We start from the raw sequence: 25,513 nt of genomic DNA, 5'->3' as shown, positions 1-25,513 counted from the left end.
CACACTGTCACACTTCACAAATATGTTGTACCCTACAAAGAGTAAAGCCTCTATTAGTATAAAGGTACGAAGTTCAGCTACAGCACTGTCTTTGATTTCTTGGTGTTACGAAGCCCACTGAGTTCCACATTGATCCTTGCCCTGGGCTTTGGGAACAGCTCCATCAATGCAGTAAGTAGAAAAAAATTCTTGTGGCTTAAAGAAAGTAAAAACACTTACGTGTAGACCTAAACATTGTAGGAGAAAACTGCTGTCTTCCTCTTGATTTGTATTTAACTGAATCTAGCATTAACCAATACAGTGCATACAAATGGTCACCATTTCAAGTATTTGAATAAATATTTGTCCGTTCTTGTTGCTCAAATTCCTTTTTATCCACAAGCAAAACAATTTACAGCTCATTTACATATTTATGGTCCTGTACAGTAGTAGCAGATGAATTAAATTTCCAGACTCTCCAGAACAAATACATCTTGATCCAGATGGCACATACTTTTTGTTGTAGTTCAGAGTCCATAGTTCTAACAAAAATGTTAGAACTGACATTTTGAGATTCATTTATATCATAATTTCATGGGTTTGCAGCATATATTTTCAAAGGGATTTAGGTGTTTATTGTAGGCATGATTAGAAAATAATGTCTTTTATAGATGAAGATTGAGTGCAGATAAGACAAAATGAAAAATTCATTGCAAAAGTGAAATAGCTTCAGTTTCCTTATGCATAGCTAGGTGTTAACAGATTTTTTTCCTCTAGTTTGCAGAAAAAAAAAAATTAAAAAGCAAACCTACTGAGAGCTGTGGAAATGCCAGATTTGAATTCCTGAACTTGTCTGCCATTTTCTTTTCATGCAACAGTGACAATGATGCTTTCCTCATCCCATGATGGCCTTTACTTCTGTGGTTGTTAAAATGTTATTGAGTGCTATGTAAAAGAGGCTAGAGTTGGTGAATAGAGGCTCTGAGGAAACTGGTTATGTTGCAAGTCATGAACAACAGACAAAGATCATCAGGACAATTCCTGCCCTCACTGTAACGGTTCACTGGGGGAAAACAACACAAGTGAAGAAAGTGACCCTCATCACACCAGATGACTTGTGTATGTCACTACTTGACTGCCTAAAGATGCACACCAATATGAAAACAAAAGAGAACATAAGAAAGGAACAAACAGTGAGAAAGAATGAAATAAGGAACAAGACTGGAAGAAATTAATAAGACAGTTTATGGGGGAATGCTAGTGACAGCAGGAGATGAATGATGAATGTAGGAAAGTGCTGCAAAATCAGAGGAAAGAATAACCATGGGTAACCACTGAAACAGATTAAAAAATTAAATTCCCAAAACAAAAATGAGGTCATCAGGAAACAGTTTCAGAAAAGTGATGTTGTGCATCAAATGTCTGGCAGTAGGAAGAACAAAATTTCCACTGTGTGTCAATATAAATACAAAAAAGCTACAACAAGCCCCATGACATAAAACAGTTGCATGCTCCTGTGTGAGTGGGAACAAAGCAGCAAGTAAAACATCAAGCCCCAAACCGAGAATGTGATTGTGTGCTAAGGGAGGATAGAACCCCCAGCTACATCTACGTAGCTGAAATTGCAAGGGCAAAAAGCAAGTTTGATTTTTTTTTTTTTTTAATTATTCTGTTCTCTTCTACTTGCCAACTTTTTTTGCTATGTTGGCAGATGTTCTTGTTTCTTGAGCTGTACATTTACAATCTTCATTGAAAGAATATACTGTGAATCTTTACCAAGTTTCCAAGATAAAGCATCCATTCTCCTTACCACTTCCTGGTTGCATCCCAAGTGCTCTGCATTGCATGAGATATTGGGTCAAGTATTGACAAACTTAGCTGTACCTAAGTATTTAGCCATCATTGTTCCAGCAATCTTCTGACCTAACGGACAGAGAAGACCAAGTCATGTAGCCAGGCTGGTAGGGTAGCAGCCATGCTGTCCACACTGTCCCATTGCTCCACAGCAATATATGCAGAGGTAAAAAGATGACAGCCAGGGTGTGCAGAGAGTCCAGAGAAAGTTCCAGTAATCAGGTAGATACGAGGTCAAGCCAGAAAATCAGTCCATGGACCAACAAAGCTTATAGACAGTATTCTGGAACCACTACTAACAGAGTGTTCACACACAGCTAGAATCAGTTAGCAGAAACACTGGGAAAAGAATATCAAAGAGTTCCATGAACTTTTCCGTGCTTTTCATTGTGCTGCTGCATTGCTACTTTTTTTTCACCAATTTTTACCAGCTCAAGACCAAGGCCTTGAAAGAGCTCCACAAACATTTTTTAATTTTATTCCAATTTTGTGGAATCTAATACTGTCTAAATCTCCCTGTCTACATTCTCCTGCAAAAGGCCTATATGTAGAAAAGCTTTTATTGTGGTTTAGTCTGGGATAGATACCTCTTCCCACAACTTTTCCTGATACTCTTTGTATCTCTTAATCCTGAAAAAATCCTGATATTTTTATACTTGAAATGGTAGGAAAAGATGGTAGGCTTATCTCTGCAGGAATTCATCAGCTATGTTTGTGGTCTAAGCAGTACAGACTACAGTCTTAATCAAAGAAAATGCCAGAAAAAATGTCAGAAAGAATCCGTAACAGACTTCCATTATGCTCTTCTTAAATTGCCACCTTCTGTTCTTGCACAAGGAGAGTAGGTGAAGAACACAAAAGACAAAACTAGCTCAGACTATTTTTGAACTCTTTCTTTCAGCTGTTTTTGTTTGCACTATTACAAAGCCTTGGCAGACAAGGGAAATATTCTTAGAATAGCAGATTTCCTTCTTTGTTCTGCATCTGTTCCAAAACCATATGATTGTATTTGAACAGCTGGCCAGTAACATGCAACCATCAGACATGGCAATGACATAGAATCACAGTGTTCCCTTTGTAGAGGACTGAAGTTTCAAAGCTGAATTAAACCCTCAGATGTACACATCTTGGTCTTAGAGGAACATTTTTAGATTGAAATAATACTTTTTTATTTTTCTTGAATTGAACTTTCTGTTGGCATCAAAGAACAAACAAGTACTCATTTTATCAAAATAAAAAAATTGGAACTGCTCTGAAGAAAAGAATTTCCTGGTGCTGTTGCTAGGGCTAGAATCAGAGGAGCTCAGTCTGGCCTTCTGTTGTTCCCATGCTTCATGCTGTATTAGACTTTTGGAATTGTATTCCAGGTTTTATAAAAAGATATAAAAGAGGTTCAGAAAAAAAATCCTAAAATCCTCAGCTACAATCTTGGGGCCAACTACATTTTTCTCCTGTGTTACATGTCTGCCAGCCTGTAAATGAAGCTCGAATTTGCGCCTACAACTTTCATAAAATCTGCCTTTAAATTTAAAGAACTCTGAAAGCATGTCAAGGCTATTTTTGCCTGTAGGAAATAACACTGGCTTAAGCTAAACAGGTGAAGTTTCTTATGACTGCTACAACAAACACTGTAATTAACAGTTATAGTAGTGATCTGAAATTTTTATGCTTGTAGTGAATGAGATCTGTGTAGTACCTGTTCTACAAAATGTGAGAAAGAAAAGGGTATATTAATTAGCTGCTGGAGAAAACTGACAATTACCCCAGTACACGTCACTCTCAAAGAAGTGCTAAAACAACCCTCCGATCAAAGACGGGTTTTTACATTTATGAAATGCAATTAGTGTAAGGCTTTGCACAACGTCTTGACGCAGGTTCCCTTTCCCTCACCGTTCTTCCTTCTGCTAACACATCAGTCTTCAACCAAAACACGGTAGCACTGGGATGGCTGATAGCCACCACGTTCCAAAAGCTAAACCGCCCACAAACAAACAACGAATCAAAAAGGAGTAATGACAAGCCTATTCTCGCCATCTCAGCAAATCCAAAAAACCTAGACAGAACAAGCAGAGTACTGCACGGCAGGATCTGGAGCATGAGCATCACTGCGGCTGCCATGCACCTTCCTAAGCAGGGGGCTTTTTTGCCAGCGCGGCCCCTTGCAGCGGTCTGTGACAGTGCTGCGCTGCTGCAGGCTTCTCCTGGCAGCTCCTCCCCGCCCTCTCCGGGCAGCACCATCTCGCGCTGCTGAGATGCGGCGAAGCCAAATGTAGGTAATAACGGAAAAGCTGCGTGCACCGCGACGGCAGCAGGGGAGCAGCCCTAGCCCTTTAAGCTGCCCACCCTCCCCGGCAGGCCGCGGCGGCAGCTGGCAGCTATTTATACACGGGCGGCGGCAGGCGCTGGGCGTTTTGCGTGAGGCGGTCCCGGTGGCGGCGGGGCCCGGACGGGAGGCTGTCATGGCTCTCTCCTCCACGCCGGCGAGCGGAGGCCGCTCCCTGGGTCGCCTCGCCTCGCCGCCTATCTCGCCGGTAGGCACGTCGCCGAGCCCGACCCGGCTGAGCCGGCTGCAGGAGAAGGAGGAGTTGCGGCACCTCAACGACCGCCTCGCCGCCTACATCGACCGAGTGCGGGTGCTCGAGGCCGAGAAGTCGGCGCTCCATCAGTCCCTGACCGAGCAGGAGGAGAAGACCGACCGGCAGTTGGACGCCCTGCGGCTCTGTTACGAGAGGGAGCTGGCTGACGCCCGCCGAACATTGGACGACGTCGCTATCCAGAGGGCCACGCTGCAGGTAGAGCTGGGCAAGATCGGCGAGGAGCACCGGGAGCTGCGCAGTAGGTCGGTATCTGCCCCTGGCGTTACACCTGGGGCGCCACGAGCGGTACACCTGCTGGGAGCCACCCTAAGGCAGCCTCCGCTTATGGGGCTCCGTCAGGGTGACGGGGAGGGGGAGTCACCCAAAGGTATGGCCCTGTGAGGCTGGAGTGTCTTGGGTTAGAAGAAATCCCAGTGTCCGTTCCTAAGGTGCGCTATAGGGACGCTACTGTGCGTGCCTTCAGTTGTGTTGCTGGGATGCTCCAGCATCCCCCTGTGTTTTCTGTTTTTTGTTTTGTTTTGGTTTTTTTTTTTTCTTTACTCTCTAGCTTAGTTAGAGGGGAACTATACAGAGGAGGTAGTCCTGTCAAAAGTATAGCTTACCTGGGCCAGGCTGATGCTGCACAAAAATTGTCCTAGTGCCTTTTAGGTCTTGTTTTACATGCTGTTTCTTGCAAGGGGCATATATCCTGAGCCTGGGATCATCTTGTTGCCTGGTTTCACCGAGCCTGGAACAAAGCAGTGGCCCAACGTAAATGCCATGAAATCTACCTCTGGGAGGGAACAAGTGTTCAATCCCAGCAGGCTTCCTTTATGGATATATAGTGCGAAGTGCTAGCATTGCTAGTTGCTTTAATATCCCATTATACTGCTAAATCGGATGTTTGCAATTACTTATGCCCGAAGATCTCCTAAATCTTGTTACAAACTTCTATCACAGCAACTTTAGGCAACAACATTTTCTTTGGAGACTTATGTGAAGCAAGTACTCAGTAGTACTGAGCAAGGCTCTGTAGGAATTAAGTAGCTGTTTTACTTGTGAACATAACAGTTTTTCTCAGATTATCTTTCCAACTGCTTAGAAGGTCTTAGGTGTCTCTCTCATGTGGAGTTTTGGTTTGTAGGTCTGTTTCATAAATCTAACTAGACACTTGAGTGGACAGTGAGGAGAGGGGTAATGCTAGTTCTAAAAGCTTTCTGCTGCTGTGTTTGTTTTGCTCCGGATTTGTTTATAAAGCTTTAAACTCGGTAGGTATGCAGTCCTGGACTGTTTTCTGTTCCTGCTTTTTTCTTTAAAGTAATTAGGTCTTAAAAGTGATTACATACATGGTAAATAATACATTGTAGGTGGAGTTCTCTGAAAGGACTAGACTGAAGTCCTAATATTAATAAGTGTTTTGTATCTGTGTTGTTTTAACTGCAAATACCTTGGGTAACTTTGAACAAACTGCTTGGAGTGCATCGCACTCTTTATATATGCAACCTTTAAATATCCTGGAACTCCTACAGGATGGAATGTCACCAGATAATTTCCCAACAGCGTTGCCCATTGGATCATTAATCACTGGTGAAGAGACTTAAAGTTTTAGCAGTAACAAAGTATGTTTGCGTTTCAGCTTTTGTCTAACTACTTAAACAGTGGTAAGTTGGAAGTAGGCCACAGACATTTTGGGACACAGACGAGTTGTGGATAAGCATATCAGCTAGTTGAATTCAGAGCCTGAGAAGGTCATAGCAACTGCAGTAGCACAGTGGAGAAAAACAAGACCAGCTTCTTTCTACACAAGTGAGTAGAGATGTGCCTTTTGCTACTGAACCTGACATGTAGTGTAGCAAGCTGATGCTGTTAGGATGAATTTTGCAAGTGCTGTTAATATTCTGTAGCCTAGATAAGCTAGATTCTATTTGAAGCATACTTGAACTCTCCTGGTGAAATTACTCCAATACTGAGTCAAGCATATGTGACACCCTGATTTACAGGGAATGTGATTGTCAGTGCCTCAAAGTTATTGCTTGCAAAAGTGTGGCTTGGAAAAATAAGCCACACCTACTTTTGGAGTGGCTGGTATATGGAATGCTTAAGAGTAATGTAACTGCCATTGCTTGCTGCATAGTAATATAAAATGGTGCTCTAAAACCTAGACTTGGTTTAATAGGGTAGCAAATGCTTTTGTCAAAGCCAGGCTTGTTAAATGGCTCCTCTTAGAGGAAATTACTTGGTTCAGGGTTCTTTGAAAAAATATTTGTCAGGAAAGAATGTAGGAAACCTGCACCTGGCTGTCAGAGACCTGCGTCAGGGAAGTGGATTGTTAAGCCACAGATACTAATGGAATTTCAGTCCTGCATATTCCTTGATAGATGAATGAAATTTATATTACTGTGGGATGAAGCAGTCAATATCAGTAAGCGGTGTTATTGATGTTCATGTAATAACTCTTGACAATAAGTAATACTGGTAGCAGAGATCTGAAATAAGATGACTAAAAAGGAAAGAGACCTGTAAATACAGAAAACACACAACCACAATCTAGGTTTTTTATCTCAGTACAGTTACTTTTTTCCTAGAGTCTGAGTAAAGAATAAATGACGTCTGCTAGCAGAATATTTGGGTTTGTGTCCTCATGAAATATGAGGATGCAATCAGCAAATGCCTCTGAATAGCAAAGCTAGAAAAGGCCTTGAGCGAGGGCCTGGTGTAGCCACATGCTCCCAGGCCTGTGTTGAAACTAACCATACCTGCATCCCTTCCAGCAGATGTTTGCATAACCCTATTTTTAAATTCCAGATGATGGAGATTCCAGATTATTCCTCCAGGCAATCTGCATCAGTGTTGAACTACTGTTTCCTCTGCCTAACATCTAACCCAAATATTCCTCCCTGCAATGTAAGCCTGCAACTTCCTGTCTTTTCCACAACAGACTTGGAAAACAGATTCCCTTCCTCTATGCAGCAGTCTTTCATGTATGTAAAGACTTAACTATTCTGTCACTTTTCCCTTCTCTAGACTAAACAACCCTTAGCTTTTCCCAGTCTTTTCTTGCAGTCCAAGCTTTCTAGAGCTGATCACTCCTGTGGAATGATTTTGGATTCTGTCCAGCTGGTCTGCTCAGTTATCAGCTGGAAAACTCGTTGTATGAATTATCACAACTTAACCACTTTGCAGTTAGTTTTTACCAAAATAAATGGAACGTTTCAGTCTTTGCAATCATGTGAGTTTTGAGTGGGAAGTCAGTCTTGGATAGTGGTCAAACAACTGCAAAGACCTCAGAAGTTAAAGCAGTCTAGGAAATTACTGCCCCTTCCTGACGGAGACTCTCTGTGGTCTCAGCACTTTGCTATAGTGGTGCCAAGTGAAACTGGCAGCTTAACAGGGCTGGCCATCCGGGGGGCACCTGAGGGCTCTACCTGGGTATTTGTGCGAAGAAGTGTCTCTCTTCTGAAGGAAAAGCTTCTCTAGCCTTGTAAGTCCACCAGGCGAAGGGACGTGTATGACCTTTTCTGAGGGAGAGGATTCTCCTCAAGAGTGCCGTGAGGGAAGGGTGGTTGCCGTGGGGGCTTACTGCCCTGCGGCAGGGCCTATAGGAGCAAAGCTCTAGCTGGGGCTGTGGAGACCTGCTCACCAGGGCTGGGCCGGTGGCCTCTTGGAGCCAGAATCTCTCGTGTCCCAGGCAGGAGGGCTCAGGGGCTGCAGGGACCACCGCGGTGGCCGCCGCCGCGCCGCGCCTGGCCGGGCCCCCTGAGGCGTCTCGCGGGGTGGAGGCGGGCCTGGCCGCGGCGGGGCGCGGAGGGCCGCGGGTGCTTCTAATGGCTCCCGGGGCACTCTGCCAAGAGGCTGGCGGCAGCCTTCCCTGCTGAAAGGAGGTGTCTGTGTGTGCAGCTTGTGCAGCGCTGGCAGGTCGCTGTGGCCTGGTGAACTTCGGTTCTGAGGATGACTAATCTCTCCCCGGGGAAATGGTGTCCTGTGCCATCCCTTCCCTCTTCACTTGGTAATGCCATAGAAAATAGTTGGCTTCTATGTAGCATTCACACAAAACAGTTTGGAAAGTGGGTCAGAAATCTTTCTGGTTAAACAAATGACGTTTGTCTGAGGGGCCTGTCTAGTTTGTTTTACAGCTTACTCAGGGCTCTCACCACCACTGTTATCTCCTCTCTTCTGTTGCAGTTCTGCCAGAGACTCCTGTGAAGGCAAGCATGCTAAAAGCAAACTTTCTCCCTCACCAGTTGCTATTTACCAGTGTAAAACTTTCTTTTGTAGGAGTTCAAAAATAGAAGCCGATTTAAACCTGGCACGGGCTCATGTGAAAGACCTCAGTGCTCAGCTGAGTGGGAAGGAAGCTGACTTAGCAGCAGCTCTGGTTGAGAAGCGAAGTCTGATGAATGACCTGTGCGAATTAAAGGATGAAACAGTCAGTGTAAGACTAGTTCCTGCAATTTTAGATTTGTTGTTCCTGAAACTTATGCCTGTTTCCCTTCCACCATCCCTGCCTCCAGCTAGTTACTGAGATTTAAAGGCAGGAAAAGATTACCTTGGAAATGATAGGTAGACAAAAAAACCTTACATAATCTTGCTTAAAGTAAATTTTACTGATAGTCCATTAAAAAACTTCTAACTGGTGTTATTTGGAACTAAAGATACTTGCATTCTATGACCACAGTATGTAATATTTATTGTTCTAAGGACAAGGGAATTTGAAGTGTTGTAGTGCTGTAGCCCCTGTAACATTCACTAACATGGTCCACCAAATGCTTCCTTTGCTGACCTGCTTCACTACGGTTACATTTAGGTAAAGCAGGTTCTGCCTACTTTTTTTTATAGGCTCTTGTGCTACTAAAGTGAATTTTGCCTGGGTTGCTACTCTGTCAGTGCATTTCTAAGAGTACAGCTCATCCGTCTTTATGCTTTCATGTGATCTTTGAATAAGCTAATTTCAAATCTTTAGGATGAAAACTTTAATCATACAAAATGATAGTGGTTTGACTTTAAGTAGCACACTCCAACACAGCAACTAGACAGTTTGTCAAGAGGCCATCTTCTGAGGATTCATTAAGCATCAAAGTACATGGGAAGTTAGTGAGAAATTGAGACTATTGTTGTGAAGGGGGAGAATGTATATGGATGGTAAAACTGATTTATCAGGAGTCTACTTTGAGGAGTCAAACTTGGATGGTGGAATTAAGGGTATTTACCTTATGGGAAATCTGGTCTACCTAACAAATAGGATTCGCTGTTTCTGTATGCTGGATACCACTGAAATAGAGTAACCAACTTCACTTGAGCAGCTTGTTTTGATTGAGGGAATTAAATTGAATGACCTATAATAAACCGACTGGTTTAGTTTGGAAAAATGGCCTTGATTTTCATTTCCCTGGTACTTGTCTTTTCTAGCTAAAGCAGTCACTGGAAGATAGCAAAAAACAACTCCACAATGAAATGCTGAGGGGTGTGGATCTGGAAAATCACAAGAAAGCTTTGCTGGAACAAATGACATTAAAGAAGCGCCTTCATGAAGATGTATGTCTTAGCTTATTAACAAGGGGAATTTTAGCTGTTCATCATCCCTGGTATGCACTTAAAAGCAATGTTAAGAAGTGCCTTCTCCTTAAAGCTGATTCAACCTAGGACAGTCCAGTAGTCAGTAAAATCTACCTAACTAGGAAGACTTCAAGAAAGTACACGACCTCACATTAACTGGCATAGTATCAATAGTTATCTGCAATGAGATAATTTTCTCAGACTGCACTTCTGAAGGTAACTACAGTTCCAATATACTACTTTATGTAACTGAAAGTGCATATATTACAGTTAAAGGATTCCAGATGTTCACTAGAAGACTAAAATAACTGAAGAAGTTAAGTCTCCTTTAATAAGCAACTTCTGTTCCCTACTTCCTTAACAGTTACCAAAGGTGTCTGATAGTGTGAGAAATCAGTAATGGAACTGAAAAACATGTTAATGTAAACCAACTTTATTCTGACTAAAAGGAATCTCAGTGGTTTCTTTAACCAACTGTTGTAACTTTCAATAAAACAAGAAAAGATGAAGTAGCAGTGCTTAAAGTAACTGAAGTATACGTGTGTTCTAAGGAGCAAAATCCTTCTAGTTCAAAGGATTTGCATTAAAACTAAATGCAAGCTACTGCGTGTATTAGTTGAAGCAATACTTGCAGTGAAACAGCAAAAGAACCCAGTGCAGTTAGCAAGGTTAGTAAGTACCTGACCTAATATCCAAGGTCTGATGAAAGATGAATTACTGTGCACTCAATCTACTTCAATCTTGACTGTCTTGTTGACTGTATTGGCTTGCTTATTCTCTGAGAAATTCCTTCTTCTAGGAGCTCAAGGAGACAAAAAGAGTCTATGAGAACAAAATAGCAGAAATAGAATCTATCTATCAGAGTAAGGTCTCAGATGCTCTGCAGGGACTAAGAAAACAACAAGAAGAACAGATTCAAGAATACAAACTGGAACTGGAACGAACATTCCAGGCAAAAGTAAGTCCGTAAAAGATGCCAGTAAAACAAAGTTTAAGTGTTCTGCATCTTGATATCAGTCACGCTAGCTTAAACAGCTGATTGATGGTGCCCTTGTGTTCAGTGCACAGTTTCTTGGCATCAGTTGTTAAGAAATTCCAAAACAGTGTCAAATTTGCGAATGGAAGTTCTATGGACACATGGACACTTCGTCCTAAACAGAAGTGGTTCAAGTATAAATGCTGTCCCTTTGGGGAGGCATTAGGAATGGGCAGTGTAATAAAGTTGATCACAATTTAGACATCTGACAAAACTGAGAGTTTGTCTGACAAATCTGGGACCAAGGTGTGTTCTGTTAAGCAATGGTTCTGTTAAGCAATTTCAGTATTGACTATATCTTGATCTATTGATTGAAGTTTTACTAAAATGCATCAACTAAGATAGTCTTACAGTTATACAAGAACACTTTGAAATGTATGACTCCAAATGCCCCTTCCTAGATGTTAGTGCAGGATAAGGGGAGAAGGTGGCTATGGCTTGAGAATTTATCTTCTAGACTTGATTTATTGCCTCTTCCCCAGAATTTGCCACATATGCAGGAAAAAGTAATAGTTTAGGCTTCTATTCTTGAGGCAGGATTTTAGAGGTTTCTGTGTTGGTTGCTATGAACAGTATCGGTTTTAAACTAGAGAAGGGTAGATTTAGATTGGACATTATGAAGAAGCTCTTTACTATGAGGATGGTGGAACACTGGAATAGATTGCCAGGGAGATGTTGCAGGCCCCATCCCTGGAGATATTTAGTGTCAGGCTTGATAAGGTTCTGAACAATCTGATGTAGTTGGGGATGTCCCTGCTTACTCCACTCTTTAAAGGTCCCTTCCAACCAGTGCATTCTGTGATCTTAAGCCTTTTTTAATACTTGGTACAGAACATGATCTGCTACTTAACATGTACATGTGCTCATTCTCTTCTTGGTTCTTACTCTGACTTAATTGCCAACTCAATGGATTCCTTTGGATGCTTGCATCCAGGTTTCCATTAGACATTCTGTGGGTGCCCCTTGTAGGAACATGGCTCTATCATTTCTTGGATCATAGAATCAAGGATCATCCAGAAGGCTGAAGAGCCCAAACTCCTGCAGTCTGTCCTCATAGCAGAGCTGCTGCAGTCCTCTGATCATGTTTGTGGCCCTTCTCTGGACTTGCTCTAACAGTTCCATGTCCTTCTTGTGTGGGGACTCCAGAACTGTGCACAGTACTCCAGGTGGGATCTGATGAGAGCACAGTAAAAGGGGAGAATCACCTCCCTTGCCCTGCTGGCCACGCTTCTCTTGATGCAGCTGAGGACATGGTTGCTGTCTGGACTGCATGTGCACACTGCTGGCTCATGTTGAGCTTTTCATCAACTCGAACCCCCAGGTCCTTTTCCTCATGGCTGCTCTCAGCCATTTGCCACCCAGCCTGTATCTGTGCTTGGGATTGTGCTGACCCAGATGCAGGACCTTACACTTGGCCTTGCTGAATGTCATGAGGTTGGCTTGGGTCTGCCTGTCCAGGTCCCTCTGGATGGATCCCTTCCCTCTAGCAAGCTGACTGTGCCACACAGCTTGGTGTCATCCACAAACTTGCTGAAGGTGTATTTGATTCCTCTGTCCATGTCACTGACAAAGATGTTAAACAGCACTGATCCCAGCACTGACCCCTGAGGGATGCCACTTGTCACCAGTCTCCAGGTGGACATTGTCCAAATTGAATTTCCTTAGAAACAGTGCTGCTGCTTGTGAAGTAACTCTTTAGCAATAAAACTTTTGAAGAGCAATAGTTTGATAAACACACATAATACCCTGTAGTGCCATGATTTGACAATCAGCTTCTAAACATTCTTCATTGTTCTTATGGAGAATCAGTCTGCATATTATGTGTCCAAGGTCCTCATGCATCTTTAACTGAACTATCCTAATCCAGCAGTTTTCACTACTTGATTATTGATATCTGCCCACTTAAAACAACTATTTCCAGACAAAACAGATGGAAATCACTTGGTTTACCTTGCTTATGGCCATGTATTTTAAATGAACTCATTACTAACAGTGACTTATTCATAGATGGAGAACGCCCAGCTGTCTGCAGCAAAACATAGTGACTTTGCCAAGGCTACTCAGGAGGAGCTGAAGGAGGCAAAGCTGAGAGCTAATGCTCTCGCATCTCAAGTTAATCAATATCAAAGCCAGGTACTATATTTCTGTAACTTTAGAACTATTTAAATTTTTATACCCAATTCAAAATATTGCCCTCTCCTCTCTAATCTTCAGTTATGATTTGTTTTTTTCTTCCTCATCCCTTTAATTTCAGAATATTACTTTTGAGACCAAAATAAGGGAGCTACAGGAGATGATGGACTATGACCGTGATCTGCACCGAAGGCGTATGGCTGAAAAAGAGAAAGAAATGGCTCAAGCCCAGCAGCGAACACAAGCACAGCTGGAAGAATATGAGAATCTCTTAGATGTGAAACTGGCACTAGATCTGGAAATAGATACCTACAGAACAATGTTGGAAGGAGAGGAACAGAGGTAGGCTATGACAAGATAAGGCTATGAAGCAAGATATGACAATTTGTTTCATCAAAGATGGCTACACTAACCATATGTTCTTTAGAATGTGGTGGAGGCAAGAAAGAAATACTAAGTATGTCATCAGTGCCAGAATTTAGTTTTTTAAGTGTAATCTTCTGTAGATGGTATGTATATCCCATAGCCATCATATGGTACACTAAGATGTTACTTGATAACCCCAACTGACAAAAACTTCAAGGGTGCATGAGTGATTGTTCACCTTTTTCAAAGCTTTGTATTAGAGCTCTATCGGGGACAGTGCACAAGTTTCATGAATGAGACTAGGAAACTAGCAACTTCCAATTGTCTGGGTACTGCCTGGTGAGAATGTGAGCTCTCAATACATAGTAAGAAGGGTGAAAAATTTGAACTACTTCACTGAAGATTGTAGAGACTTTAAACGAATATTCATTGTAGTTGGGAACCTTTTCTTAGTGACATAAGCTTGCTCTGAACCTCTAGGGCTGGGGCTGTCTTCCAGACTTAACAAGCTACTTAACTACTTTTGCCAGTAAAATTAAAATCTTATATTCAATGCTTAATGGAAAGCTTGGATATAAGAAGTTGCTATGCTTGCTTATAGTGGGAGGACAGAAGTGAGATTAGCACATCAGATACTCAAATGGTTGTTATCTGACTACCTTCTAGGCTAAGGCTGTCACCCAGTTCATCTACACGTAGCACTGCAACTCAAGCAACAAGTCAAAGGCAACAGTTCCTGCCTGGGAAGAAAAGGAAAATGAAAGAAGCAAAAAAGAGAGGGCATACTGTTGGGTTTAAGACTGTCCAGCATGCTTCGTCTTCTGGGAAAGTATCTATTGAGGAAATTGATGCAGATGGGAAATTTGTCAGGCTTAAAAACAAATCTGATGAGGTACTTACATTCAATTCAAGTCTTCATAGGCTTCACTGCAAAGTATGACTGCTTGTGAACTGACTTGTAGCTTAGTGAGAGATGAAAATAGGGAAGGATGGAGGGATGAGGGAAGAGTACTGCCAAAAAAGTATACAAAATGGAGACTTCTCAGCTAACCTGGCTGCTGTGAAGAGGAGACTCGACTTTTTTTACACTGCAGGTATTTTGTTCATAGCTGTCAGGGAGATGCTGTTGTGGGGAGATAGACTGGGTTCTAAGATGTAGAACTCTATCATCAGTCAGGCTAGCACTGTGAGAAGTTGTACTTATTAAGCACCTTTTTCAGTTCATCCAATAAACTGTCATTATCTAATTTACTACTTAAATGTTTAAAACATCTAAAAGGTAGAATAGAGCTAAGAGTACTTAAACCATGCAGAGTGGTTATCTGTCCAAGCAGATAATTCTTTGACTATTTCAGTCTACAAATCCAGAATTATTAGAATGAATTCTCAGAGCTTGTGGCTGGTAGCTTAGCCACTTGAACCTGAGTTGCCTCAAACCTTCAGAGGCCATTGCTGTGTGGTGCCATGTATGGCTCAAGTTGGTCAATGGATATGACAAACTTAATTTATCAGAATCCACCTGGTAAATAGCACCACGATCCTCCTGCAACAGAAGGCAAGAACAGATGTGCCTGAACTTTTGGAACTAAGATTAACCTTAAGGAAGCACAGGCTATAGGCAGACTTTAAGGGAAACCTGAAGGCATCATCAAAAACTGGTCTGATTCTTGTATGTTACAGCAGTGGGACTAAAACTGATCTGAAAAGAACTTTGTACTTGTTATGTTATGGTGTTGATCTGTAAGAGAAATATCTTGGCCCACAGGATCAACCACTGCATGGATGGGTGTTAAGACGACATCTTGGAAATGTGTCAGATGCAACATACACGTTCCCTTCACAGTTCACTCTCCAGGCAGGCCAAGTAGTTACAGTAAGTAATGGTTTTGTAAAACTACTTCTGTTAGATGGCAGTAGTTTCATGTAATAAGTAAAACTGAACTGATACATGGAGTGCCTAAAGAACTACATCTTATGTAGAGAGGGTATGGTTATAATCCTTACAGCAACTTGATCTGAAATGTAATTTTTCCTTTAAATCTGGGTCTTGGATCACCTGAGATAGGGATGTGCTGTTATTGTGAACAGAATCAATATTAGGGTTCCTCACACTTGTGATTTGATAAGTGCAAAAAATAAAAGTATTGCTTAAAAGCTTTTGTCTTCTATAGCTGAGCATGCTGAACTTGTGTTTTATGGTACCAAGCTAAACATTAGCTCTAGAATCATACTCTAGTGTATTTAGAGTTAGGTTCTTGAACTACCTACACTCTGTACAAGCTCACTCAAGAAATCTAAGAGTGACCCAAGGCTAGAGGCTATCTTGTATACACAAACTGGTGCTGTAATTGTCTGTAACTATGGCTTGGCTCTGATTCAGATTGTAGGCATGCCCAAGCAAGGCTGCCTCTGAATCAGGCAGACACTTTTAACATCTGATCCTGCACTGTTCTACTCTTCAGGCAAACCAAGAACAAAAGCCCAAAATAAAGAAGACACAAAAACCTCAAAACAACACAAAACAAAAGACAACAGCCCCCACACTACCACCATTCATGATAGTCCCGAGGGGAAAAAACCACCAGTGATCACAGCACTTCAGTCTGTTACTGAGCATCTTTGGTATTGCAGTAATTAATAGTTATGGGAGACTAAATTTTAATCTAAGTATAAATATCATTCTTCAGAAATTCTCTCTAAATCTGTTGCAGATCTGGGGTGCAGCTGCTGGTGTAAGTCCAGGTCCCAGTGATTTGGTCTGGAAGTCTCAGAGATCTTGGGGTGCTGGGGATACTATTGATGTTACGCTTATCAGAGATGATGGTGAGGTAAGTGAGAGATAATAAATTACTTCTACTGTCCTAATATCAAACTTATTTGATGTGCTTAAATCTCAAGGCCTCTTGGTGGCAATTCAATTTTATTCTAGGAACTTGCAGAGAGGAAGATAATGCATGTACCCACAGGAGAAGAAAGTAGTGAGCAAGATGACGATTATGAAGAAATATCTGAAAGTGAAATGGAGTTTCTATCTCAAGTAAGATGCCTGAAGTTTAAATACATGCTATCTGTGGAGTTATTCAATGGCCATTTCTTTTCATTACTGCATGAAAATACTTACCCAAGTATTATCTGTATCCTACAACTCTTAAATTTTTCTTGATGTCAGACCAAAAGAAGAAGGAAAAAGAAATGTTGTTTGGTTTCATGATAGTCGTTCCTGTGAGCATCCTTAAGCAGGTGAGGTGGTGAGAATCATGCTTGTCACTGCATAGCACACTTGCTTTATTAATAGTGCTGCAGTCCCTTGTTCCACATAGGATGTGCTTGCATGGCTTTGCATTGGAAGTTGATGTCTTGCTCATTTTCTGGTTAAACATTATCACGTGTGAGATAAAACAATGCTCCTTAGTGACACATTTAAAAAATACTAACTTATTTTTAATGTCTGCTTCATCTCTACATCTGACTGAACATGTTAGCAATGTGCCTAGAAAGCCAATGGTATCCTGGTTTGCATTAGAACCGCTGTGGCCAGTAGGAACAGGGAGGGGATCATCCCTCTATACTCAGCACTAGTGAGGCCACACCTTGAGTACTGTGTTCAGTTTGGGGCTCTTGCTATAGGAAGAATGTTGAGGTGCTGAAGCCTGTCAGTAGAGGTATAATGAGACTGGTGAAGGGCCTGGAGCACATAGCCTGTGAAGAACATTGAGAAGTTGGGGTAGTTCAGTCTGGAGAAGAGGCTGAGAGGAGACCTTATCCCTCTCTACAACTACTTTAAGGGAAGTTGGAGCAAAGAGGGGGCAGCCTTTTGATGGGGAATGACAGGACTAGATTAAATGGTTTCAAGCTGCAACAGGGGAGGTGGAGGCTGGATATTAGGATACATTTCTTTACAGAAATTATTATCCAACATTGGAATAGTCTGCCTAGGGCAGTGGTGGAGTCATCATTCCTGGAGGTGTTCAAGCAGCATGTGGACCTCTCACTTAGGGACATGGTTTGGTGTTGATCCTTCAGGACTGGGTTGAAAGTTGGACTGGATGATCTTTGGGGTCTCCTCCAAATAGATATATTCTGTGAAAAAATTACCAAGCTGCTACCTCAGGAACAGAATGCAAACATTAACTAGAAATACCTATTTCTGTGGGATGAAGTGATTTATCCAACACACCAACAGTGTCCCTGACTTGCTCTTAAGCTTCACACTTAGGAAACCTAATGTTTCCATTCAAAAGTATTAAAAGGCTGAAATTCATATTCTTAGAGGATTGATTTAAGAGATTTAAAGTCTCTTTTTAAAGTCTCTTTTAAATCCAAGCATGAATTTGAGACACTTATAGTACAGTTCATTTCAGGAACTACTTTTCTTATGTTTTGCAAAGCAAAATAAGTATCTCAGCCTTGCTTCAGTCACAAATGCTTCCTTCCATGTATTCCAAGGGGAACTTCAGCACAGATATAGGTCATGCTTACAGAATTAATGTAGTTAAATAAAAGATGCATGATTTCTGTTCCATATATTTACAAACCTTTGTCTACATTTTGCATGCTGTAATGCCTTAGGAAACACTCTCTAGTCCCTCCAAATGGCTTTTTACTGGTCATATTACAAGTCAGCTTGTGCGTATTGGGTGTTCCTTATGCCTTGAAATCCAAGCACTTGGGTATCTTTAATTGCTGAAGTAGTCAAACCCAAAACTAATACAAAGGCTTTAAATTGATCCTAACTGAATAATTAGGACTCCTGCCTCTTGGTTTATTGGCTTAAAATAGCACCAGGTCCTCTTTTCTATTATAAACTTGCATGGTGATGCCCTAGCTAAAAAATTCACTTCCCCTCTCTGGTGGCACAGCATATTGAGCTACCACAGCCTTTCCTAAACTTGATCCTACACAGTTAAGAGCACTTCCATCTTATTGCACTAGGTCTTAAAGCCACCACCATTTTCTAGATACTTCTGTAATATCAACCTGAAATCTTAAGTACTGACTTTCTGAAGGAAGTGTATCTGAGCACAGGCAGTTACTGCCTGCTGCTTGGTTCCTGTCTTTTCAGACAGCAAATTGTGTGACTACCTAGGACTGTACTACATTTGCCTTAAAGGATATTTATCAAAGTCTCCTGACTGGCATACACATTCTTGTAATATTTTCAGCTCTTCATTGCAGGAGGGTGGAACCCTGTTAAAAAGGCTATTGAAAGATTCTATAATGCTGTTCTGGCCTTTGGGTTCTTAATGTACAGCACACACCAGAAGACTTGCAGTAACACCAGTGGAAACTTTAGGCTAATGAAGAGATTAACTCACAAGTTTCTCACAGAGAGAGGTTATAACCTCTCCAAGTTGTTTGTTTTGTGGTTTGGGTGATTTTGAATTGACTAATGCAGCTTTTTCCACAATCAGTGATGGGAAAGCACTTTTTACCTTACACCTCTAATCTGTTTTATCAATGACTTTACAATACAGTTGTGTGCCACTTACGGTAAGAATTAAATTCAAAGTCAACTTAAGTGCTAATGTCATTCCTGTCAATTTGTCATTAGTACCTATATGCTTCTGCTGCATTGGTAGTACTGAAATAATGGCAGCTTAGTAAAAACCAGCTAGCTCTTGCATGCAGTAAATTGCTGCAAAGAACGCATGCTGTGCTTTGAAGGTAGGGTTTCCATGGGGTTTGCTTCTGCTTTTGCCATCCTAACCAGGGTAGCATGAACCTGCATGCCAGCTAAGTTTTGATGATTCAGAACTGAAGTACTGATAGATGTCTTGATAGTCATTATTTCTGATTACTTATTTCTCAAAGGCATGTGGAGGTTTTTTTTGTGTTTTGTAGAATGTGTCCATGCAATATGTGACCCTGTACCTTCATTACAGGCACTTGGCATGGGTAGAAACCTAACATTTGTTTTATTTCTGCAGCAAAGTCCTAGCTGTTCTATCCTATAATGTGGACAAAGAGATCATCTAAAAGCACCTCTCAATCCCAGGTGACAAGGACTTTTTTTTTTGCATCTTCTGAATTATCTGGAACTTGGAATTCAACATCTCCATCTGACCTCATTTTTTGTAAGAAGCACTGTCCATAACATGGAATTTTCTACCTTCCAACACTGGACCCTGTCTGTGGATTTACTGACATAAAGAGCAGTAGAATATAAGCTCCATTTGAAGTGATTTATACTTTAACATGAGTATCTGATTTTTTTTTAATCACCTGCTGAAATAAAGGAGGGTAAACGGTTTACAAAGCTTCTAAACATATACCCCAGAAGGATGCTTAATACTTGAAAAGGAGCATGAGGCTGCCTCAGCTTTCTGAGCATTCTGATGTGGTGATTCTTCAAAGAATTTGTCAAGCCTGACTGGGAAACTACACAGGTCAGATGACAGTAGCTTGCACCTTGAGCAAGTCTGCATTTTGCTGAAGTAAAATACTTTCCTGAAGGGTGCTGAGTGTCTGGACTGTTGCCTGCTCAGATCCTGATGCTGAAATGTATAAAACTGGTCTAGATCACTTGCTAGGGAGCTTTCTAGTACAAAATGCTTTAAAAGCAAGTTGTAAAAACACTGTCTGTTAGTGAATGCACTGTTTCTGTATTCTAGCACTTGGAAATCGACCAGATTCAGTGAGCACTCCTAGATACAGTATGTAACAGCATAGCTGTTTCAACCTTAACTTGGACAGATGTATCCTGTAAATGTGAAAATGCATCTCATTCCAGTAGAAGGTACTGTGACCTGCAATATTAGTGCTCTGTTTCGTTCCAACAAACCAGCTTTCTAAGGGGCTAGGGAAAAAAGTTAGACCCAACACCAGAAAGCACCAACTGTAGTAAAAGGTGAATCCAATGTCTGCTCTGAATCCTTGTGTACTAAAACTGCAGTCTGCATTACTGCTTTGTGTATGTCTAATGGGACAGCTGGGGGAATACTGCCTAATGGCCAGTATGTGATTTACTGTAACTCTGATAGCTCTGTAGTCCATGTAAAGCCTGACCTACACCTCTCAAACTAGGCAGTCAGCATCTGGGATCACTGCATTCAATTATTCTTTGCCTTTCCACTCAAATGCTTGCTTGGTGGCTCTGTGGTAAAGAAAGGGCCTTCATGAGCCACATAAAAGAGCATGAGGGGAGCATTTGAGATTGCAGATTTTTCTTAAATGCTGGAACAGTTTTTTGACTGCCTGTTGCCATGCCAAAGTATTCAGTTCTGAATTTAAGACCTGTTCTGTTTTAGGATGCACTTCTTAAAGTGAGACTTCCTTTCCACAAGCTTAAGCTCAAGTTACTTAAACTCTACTTTGGAGACATCAAGACTCAATGCTGGTTTAAAACCTGCATTTTTAGCAGAGCTGAATTCTTTTTGTACCTTATGGTCCACACAAATAGCTACTTCTATAACCTTATGTATTTATCTTTTTCTTAAACTTTTCTAACTTATATACATGAACAATACCTTTAATAAAGCAGTCTTGGACTTGAGTATTTGCAGATGAAGTTCTCTGTTTACTGGTCTTGAGTGACTTTATGGCAATAAAATTAGTCAGCTTGAAGTTTTCTTGAAGTCTGAAAAAGATCTTGGGAAATGCTGTGCTACCCTGTTTATCCTTCAAGTAAAGCTGAACTGCTGTGAACTTCAGAAGAATCCTCAGTATGTCAAATAGTGAAGGATGGCATTGAAGAACAGCAACTAAAGATTTGTACAAGTCTTGACAGGAAATAGCAGAGAAATTTTTTTGTAACAACATCAGTGGTCTAGGGAATAAGATGTACTTGTTTACTCAACTGGGCAACTTGAAGCAGAGCTTCTAAAACAGGGCTAAAAGAGTATATAGCAAAAATCAATTCTCTGCTGTGCAATGGATTTGCTGTGCTGGTTTTCCTGGTAGCAAACCTTAAAGCCAGTTGCTTTCCAGTGATATTTTACTGATTAGGACAAAGTACATTGTGTAGCTCTCTTGACTTGCTTCTACCTTACTACTTTTACAATAGTAACTTCTGTTAAATGAAACATCTGCTGCAGCTGAGCAGAGCCAGCTGCCTACTGTGAAGTGTATTGAGAATTCAGACATTATATATGTGTGTGCATATGTAATTCTTTCCTCTGTGGAATTCTGGTGAGGTAAAGGAGATACTTCAGTCTCTCTCCTTGCCTGTTATGGAATGGTATGACTGGTGAAATCTTTCTGATAAAGGGGGGACAGCAAAAGTAATTGTGAATCCCAAATGCTTAGACCTTTGAAAGTTGTCCCATACACTTTCTATTCAAAACATTGTAGGTGATTTCATTCAAAAAACTAGGTCAGGACAAGTTAACTTCCTGGATTTCTGCTCTAATAACTACTAGATACTTGCCCTTGAATTTGGGAAAGTGCTGATGACTTCTTTCAGTGAGGTAGTCCAAATTCTGCTGTAAGTAGCAGACTCCATCCAAAGAACACTCTACTTCTCTTGTGGCCACTCTGTAGGCCCAGGCTAAAGATGAGAAAAACAGAAAGGCTTGGTTTTGATAGCAAGTTAGGGACTATTTATGCCACTTCAATGGAAGAATTTTACTGCACTTGTGATATGTGAAATTCTGTCCTCTCTAGTGAATGCTCTTTCAATTGGACCTCAGGACCAAGTCGATCTTGAAACTGAAGCTGGTTTCAAGCCAGTTTGCCCATAAAGAATTCAGCTCACTTCTGATCACAGTCTTGTATAGAGAGCAATTGACAGAAGACTATGGCGATTTTTTTGATCATTACTATATCTTACATTTACTAAAACCAGGTGATGGCCAACAGACAAATTAATTCTATACTTGTTTTGATAGCAATGAAGATGCCCGAGTTTCTGTCATTTTGATGTCTTTTTTACTGGTGCATCTTTAGTTAAAGCATGTATTTCTCTCTGCACCTACTCTCTTCTTTCTCTTCCAGCCCTTTCAAATAAATATAAAAAAGGGTATTGACTTCTCATTTGTTTTCAGTAGGCCTCAGTGATACTCACCTCTTTATCTCCATGGAGTTTGATACAAATCATGTGGAGCTAGGAACAGTTTGTACTTAGTTCAAAGATAATTTTCTCTTATCTACCTGCTGAAAGAAAAATTCAATAGACATTATCAGTGCTATATAATCACTAGGGACAGAGAAAAGATTATTAAAATTCCAGTGGCTGAGATGTCATAAAACTGCTACTCTGGCACTGTTTTCTGATATAGTTAGCATAACTGATACCCAGCTCAAAAACAAATGCCAGAATTACAGGAATAGAAACAACAACCACTGTTCTTATCCCACAGAAATATTTATTCAGTTTGGTCAGTAAATTATAGGAATTTTCAATGCTGAGAACTTGTACTTAGTACAACAACATCATAATATTGACAACAACCATTTTGCCTTTTGTCAACATACAGTGTGGAAACATGGATTAACTTGCTCACAATAAATTACACTGCAATAGATGAAAAGAGCTCAATGACATCAGTAACTTAGGAACCAGGTACAGTTAGCTTCACTTAGAGAAGTTTTTAAAATGGTTTTGAATAGCAAAATCATTGCAGCCAAATATATATATAAAAACCCAAATTCACATACAGTGATAGCATGGAAATGCATCTTTTGGAGCAACAGTGAGCTACCAGTAAACACTTCATACAGTGATCTTCAAGGCACAAAGCAAAAAAACTAGGTATGGGTTTTTTTGCAGGTTGATGAGTCAGGGAAGTGATTTTTTTTTTAATATAAAATAAATACATTTTAAAAAGACGCATACAAAAGTCAGTAAGTCAGTCAAATAGCAAGGCTTTCACAGAATGCCACACTGACAGAACATTTGTGAATCCATTTCAGTCATGAAATCATGTTCACAGCTTGAATGACACAATCACTGAGGCAAGGGAACCATCACTTCAACATAATTAATGGGGAAGAAACCAGACTCTCCATTTAACATCCCCTCATACCAATTCTCATCAATCTGATTGGTCAAAGTTATGATGTCCCCTTCCTTAAAACCAAGCTCGCCTTCATTTTCTGGCTCGAAGTCATAGAGAGCTTGGCAGCACGGCTGATCCATGTGCACTGAAGAACCTGCCCCCCGGGACAGAAAAAAACAACAGATTAACAGAGCTTCACAGCATCCCACCAGCCATTAAGTATAAAACACTATGTCAAAAAAATGTAGCCCTGCTGTCATGAATTCCTCCCCATTTCCTTTGCTACTACTAGTGATAATTAATTTAAAGCATAATTTTGTCTCTTCTTTAAGCTCAAACACTACTCTGTTTTCAGTCATAGTTTATCTGAAACTCATAGCTGGAATAAAAAGTTATGAACATCGGTGTGCCATCCTTGGAGCAGTGGCTAGAGAAACAGGAAGAGTAGGAGCTGAGGAAGTAGAAGAGTCAATGGGAGAAGTGACAGGTAATCATTTAAACAAATTGCACTGCAGCACACTGCTACTGTGGGAACACCTACAGGAGGGCAGGGGCTCAGCCGCTCCTGCAGACACAGCCTGGAGGCAGACACCTGGACTTTCACACTATGTGTGCGTTGGCAGAAGCAAAGCTTCCAGCTGTTTCCTCACTGCACTTGAGCTGTGACAGTCATTTTTGGTTTACTGGTCCCCAAGTTCAAACCCTTCGTTGTCCACGTCCTTCAGCTGAACTCAAGCAGAGGTTCTGCTAGGAACAATGGTACTTGTTGAACTATTTTATAAACTAGAGCAGTTCTCCGATACATCACCTGGCTGCTCTTGTGACTTACACTGTTTGCCCTGCTATGAAGACCTTCCCTCCAAGCTATTCTTTTAAAATACCAATGGCACCATGTGCAGACATAACAGTAAGTACACATATTTACAGGAAAACAAGTAAAAATGAAAGCACAAACCAGAATCACCAGGAGCAGAAGAAGTTAACCCTGTAAATGCATCACATTTGAAAAAGATATTCTCATGAAGGCACATTAATTGGCTTGGCTTTGTGGCATGGATACTTATGTAATGTATGCATCCATTCATATTTGTGAATAGCCACCTATTCTAATAAAATGTAATCTAACAGTCAAATTATGAGGATTAGCTTTGTGACTAAGGAGGTTCAACCGAAGTTCAGCCATAATGGAGTTTAAAAACATGCATAGAATATCTGAGTCAAGATCTGGTAATCTGAAATATGTTTATAAAAGAATACTAGGAGAAATATTTCATGCTGCTGTCATGTAAACACTAGTAAAGCACATTATAACATGGCAAGCAAATCTAGAACACTCTACTACTCACATTAAAGCATTAAACCTCTTAAATATCAAGTTACTCAGGTTGCCTTATCTGGAGCATTGCAACAGTTCTCAAATACTCCAGTCTGGACTCTCACAAATCTCACACATTGCTAACAATGCTCATTACCTTGAAGAGTAATTTTGTCTGAGCAAAGCTGCACACAACTGTAACACAATACAGGTATAATAGCCAAGATGTTAAAAAAGTACCAAAAAAAAAAATTTTATCTGCTAATCATGGTAGTATGTAGGACATTACTGAAAACTAACTATTTTCTAGTAAAAGGAATGAGGAAGAGTCTTTTAAGGAAACCAGCTGAAAACTGTTCTGGTGATCAGAACAGGGGAAACCACCTTTTTAATATTACAATCAGGGGTAACATCTGGTGTTGAAACTGGGAAGTTGGAATTAGTTGTCTATTTTGTGGATATGTTTTACAACAATAGAAGAGAGATTATTTATAACTATTGAAGACAGCTGTCAACAGAGATCCCCATCAGCAAACCTCTCCAGAACATTGCTCTAACACTGCTGGAGTTGTCCTCTGCCTCTGGAAGGCAGTGGGAGTGACAAACTGGATTATAGATAGTCTAATAAAATGACACAGCTCAGCTGAAAGTTTGGTTCAGGACACACTTTGGCTAAAAGAGTCTAAGCTAAAAACCCCCTATATCTATAACAATATCTAATGCAACAGTTTCCCAGCAAAAAAGGCTGTGTTCAAAGACAGCTGAG

At 40.9% G+C, this 25,513-nt stretch overlaps 2 protein-coding genes across 5 annotated transcripts in view; one reads left to right on the top strand and one right to left on the bottom strand.

Annotated features, from left to right (window-relative positions):
* The first annotated feature begins 3,954 nt into the window (after positions 1–3,954).
* On the top strand, positions 3,955–20,989 carry LOC135183019 (lamin-L(III)-like). 3 transcript variants are annotated; one of them, XM_064157739.1, is made up of 12 exons: positions 3,955–4,672; positions 8,685–8,841; positions 9,816–9,941; positions 10,762–10,920; positions 13,006–13,131; positions 13,253–13,473; positions 14,164–14,389; positions 15,263–15,370; positions 16,209–16,325; positions 16,427–16,534; positions 16,667–16,737; positions 19,425–20,989. In XM_064157739.1, exons 1-11 carry the CDS (start codon positions 4,293–4,295, stop codon positions 16,706–16,708), a joined length of 1,770 nt encoding a protein of 589 aa, XP_064013809.1. In that variant the 5' UTR covers positions 3,955–4,292; the 3' UTR covers positions 16,709–16,737; positions 19,425–20,989. The 3 variants fall into 3 exon arrangements, with proteins under 3 accessions (XP_064013809.1, XP_064013811.1, XP_064013812.1); XM_064157741.1 differs by lacking the exon at positions 19,425–20,989 and having other exon boundaries at positions 16,667–18,871; XM_064157742.1 differs by lacking the exon at positions 16,667–16,737 and having other exon boundaries at positions 3,958–4,672.
* Positions 20,990–22,779: 1,790 nt separating this feature from the next.
* The window catches only part of SH3GL3 (SH3 domain containing GRB2 like 3, endophilin A3), a 58,090-nt gene continuing 55,356 nt past the window's right edge, over positions 22,780–25,513 (bottom strand). For both annotated transcript variants that reach the window (XM_064157743.1, XM_064157744.1), the window contains exon 9: positions 22,780–23,586. In XM_064157743.1, coding sequence (XP_064013813.1) covers positions 23,381–23,586 — 206 coding nt within the window. In that variant the 3' untranslated portion in view covers positions 22,780–23,380. The remainder of the gene's footprint in view (positions 23,587–25,513) is intronic.

This window comes from Pogoniulus pusillus, chromosome 17 (assembly GCF_015220805.1).
Source record: "Pogoniulus pusillus isolate bPogPus1 chromosome 17, bPogPus1.pri, whole genome shotgun sequence".
In the NCBI taxonomy this organism is placed as follows: Eukaryota; Metazoa; Chordata; class Aves; order Piciformes; family Lybiidae; genus Pogoniulus; species Pogoniulus pusillus.
This window is presented reverse-complemented; position numbering and strand designations above follow the sequence as displayed.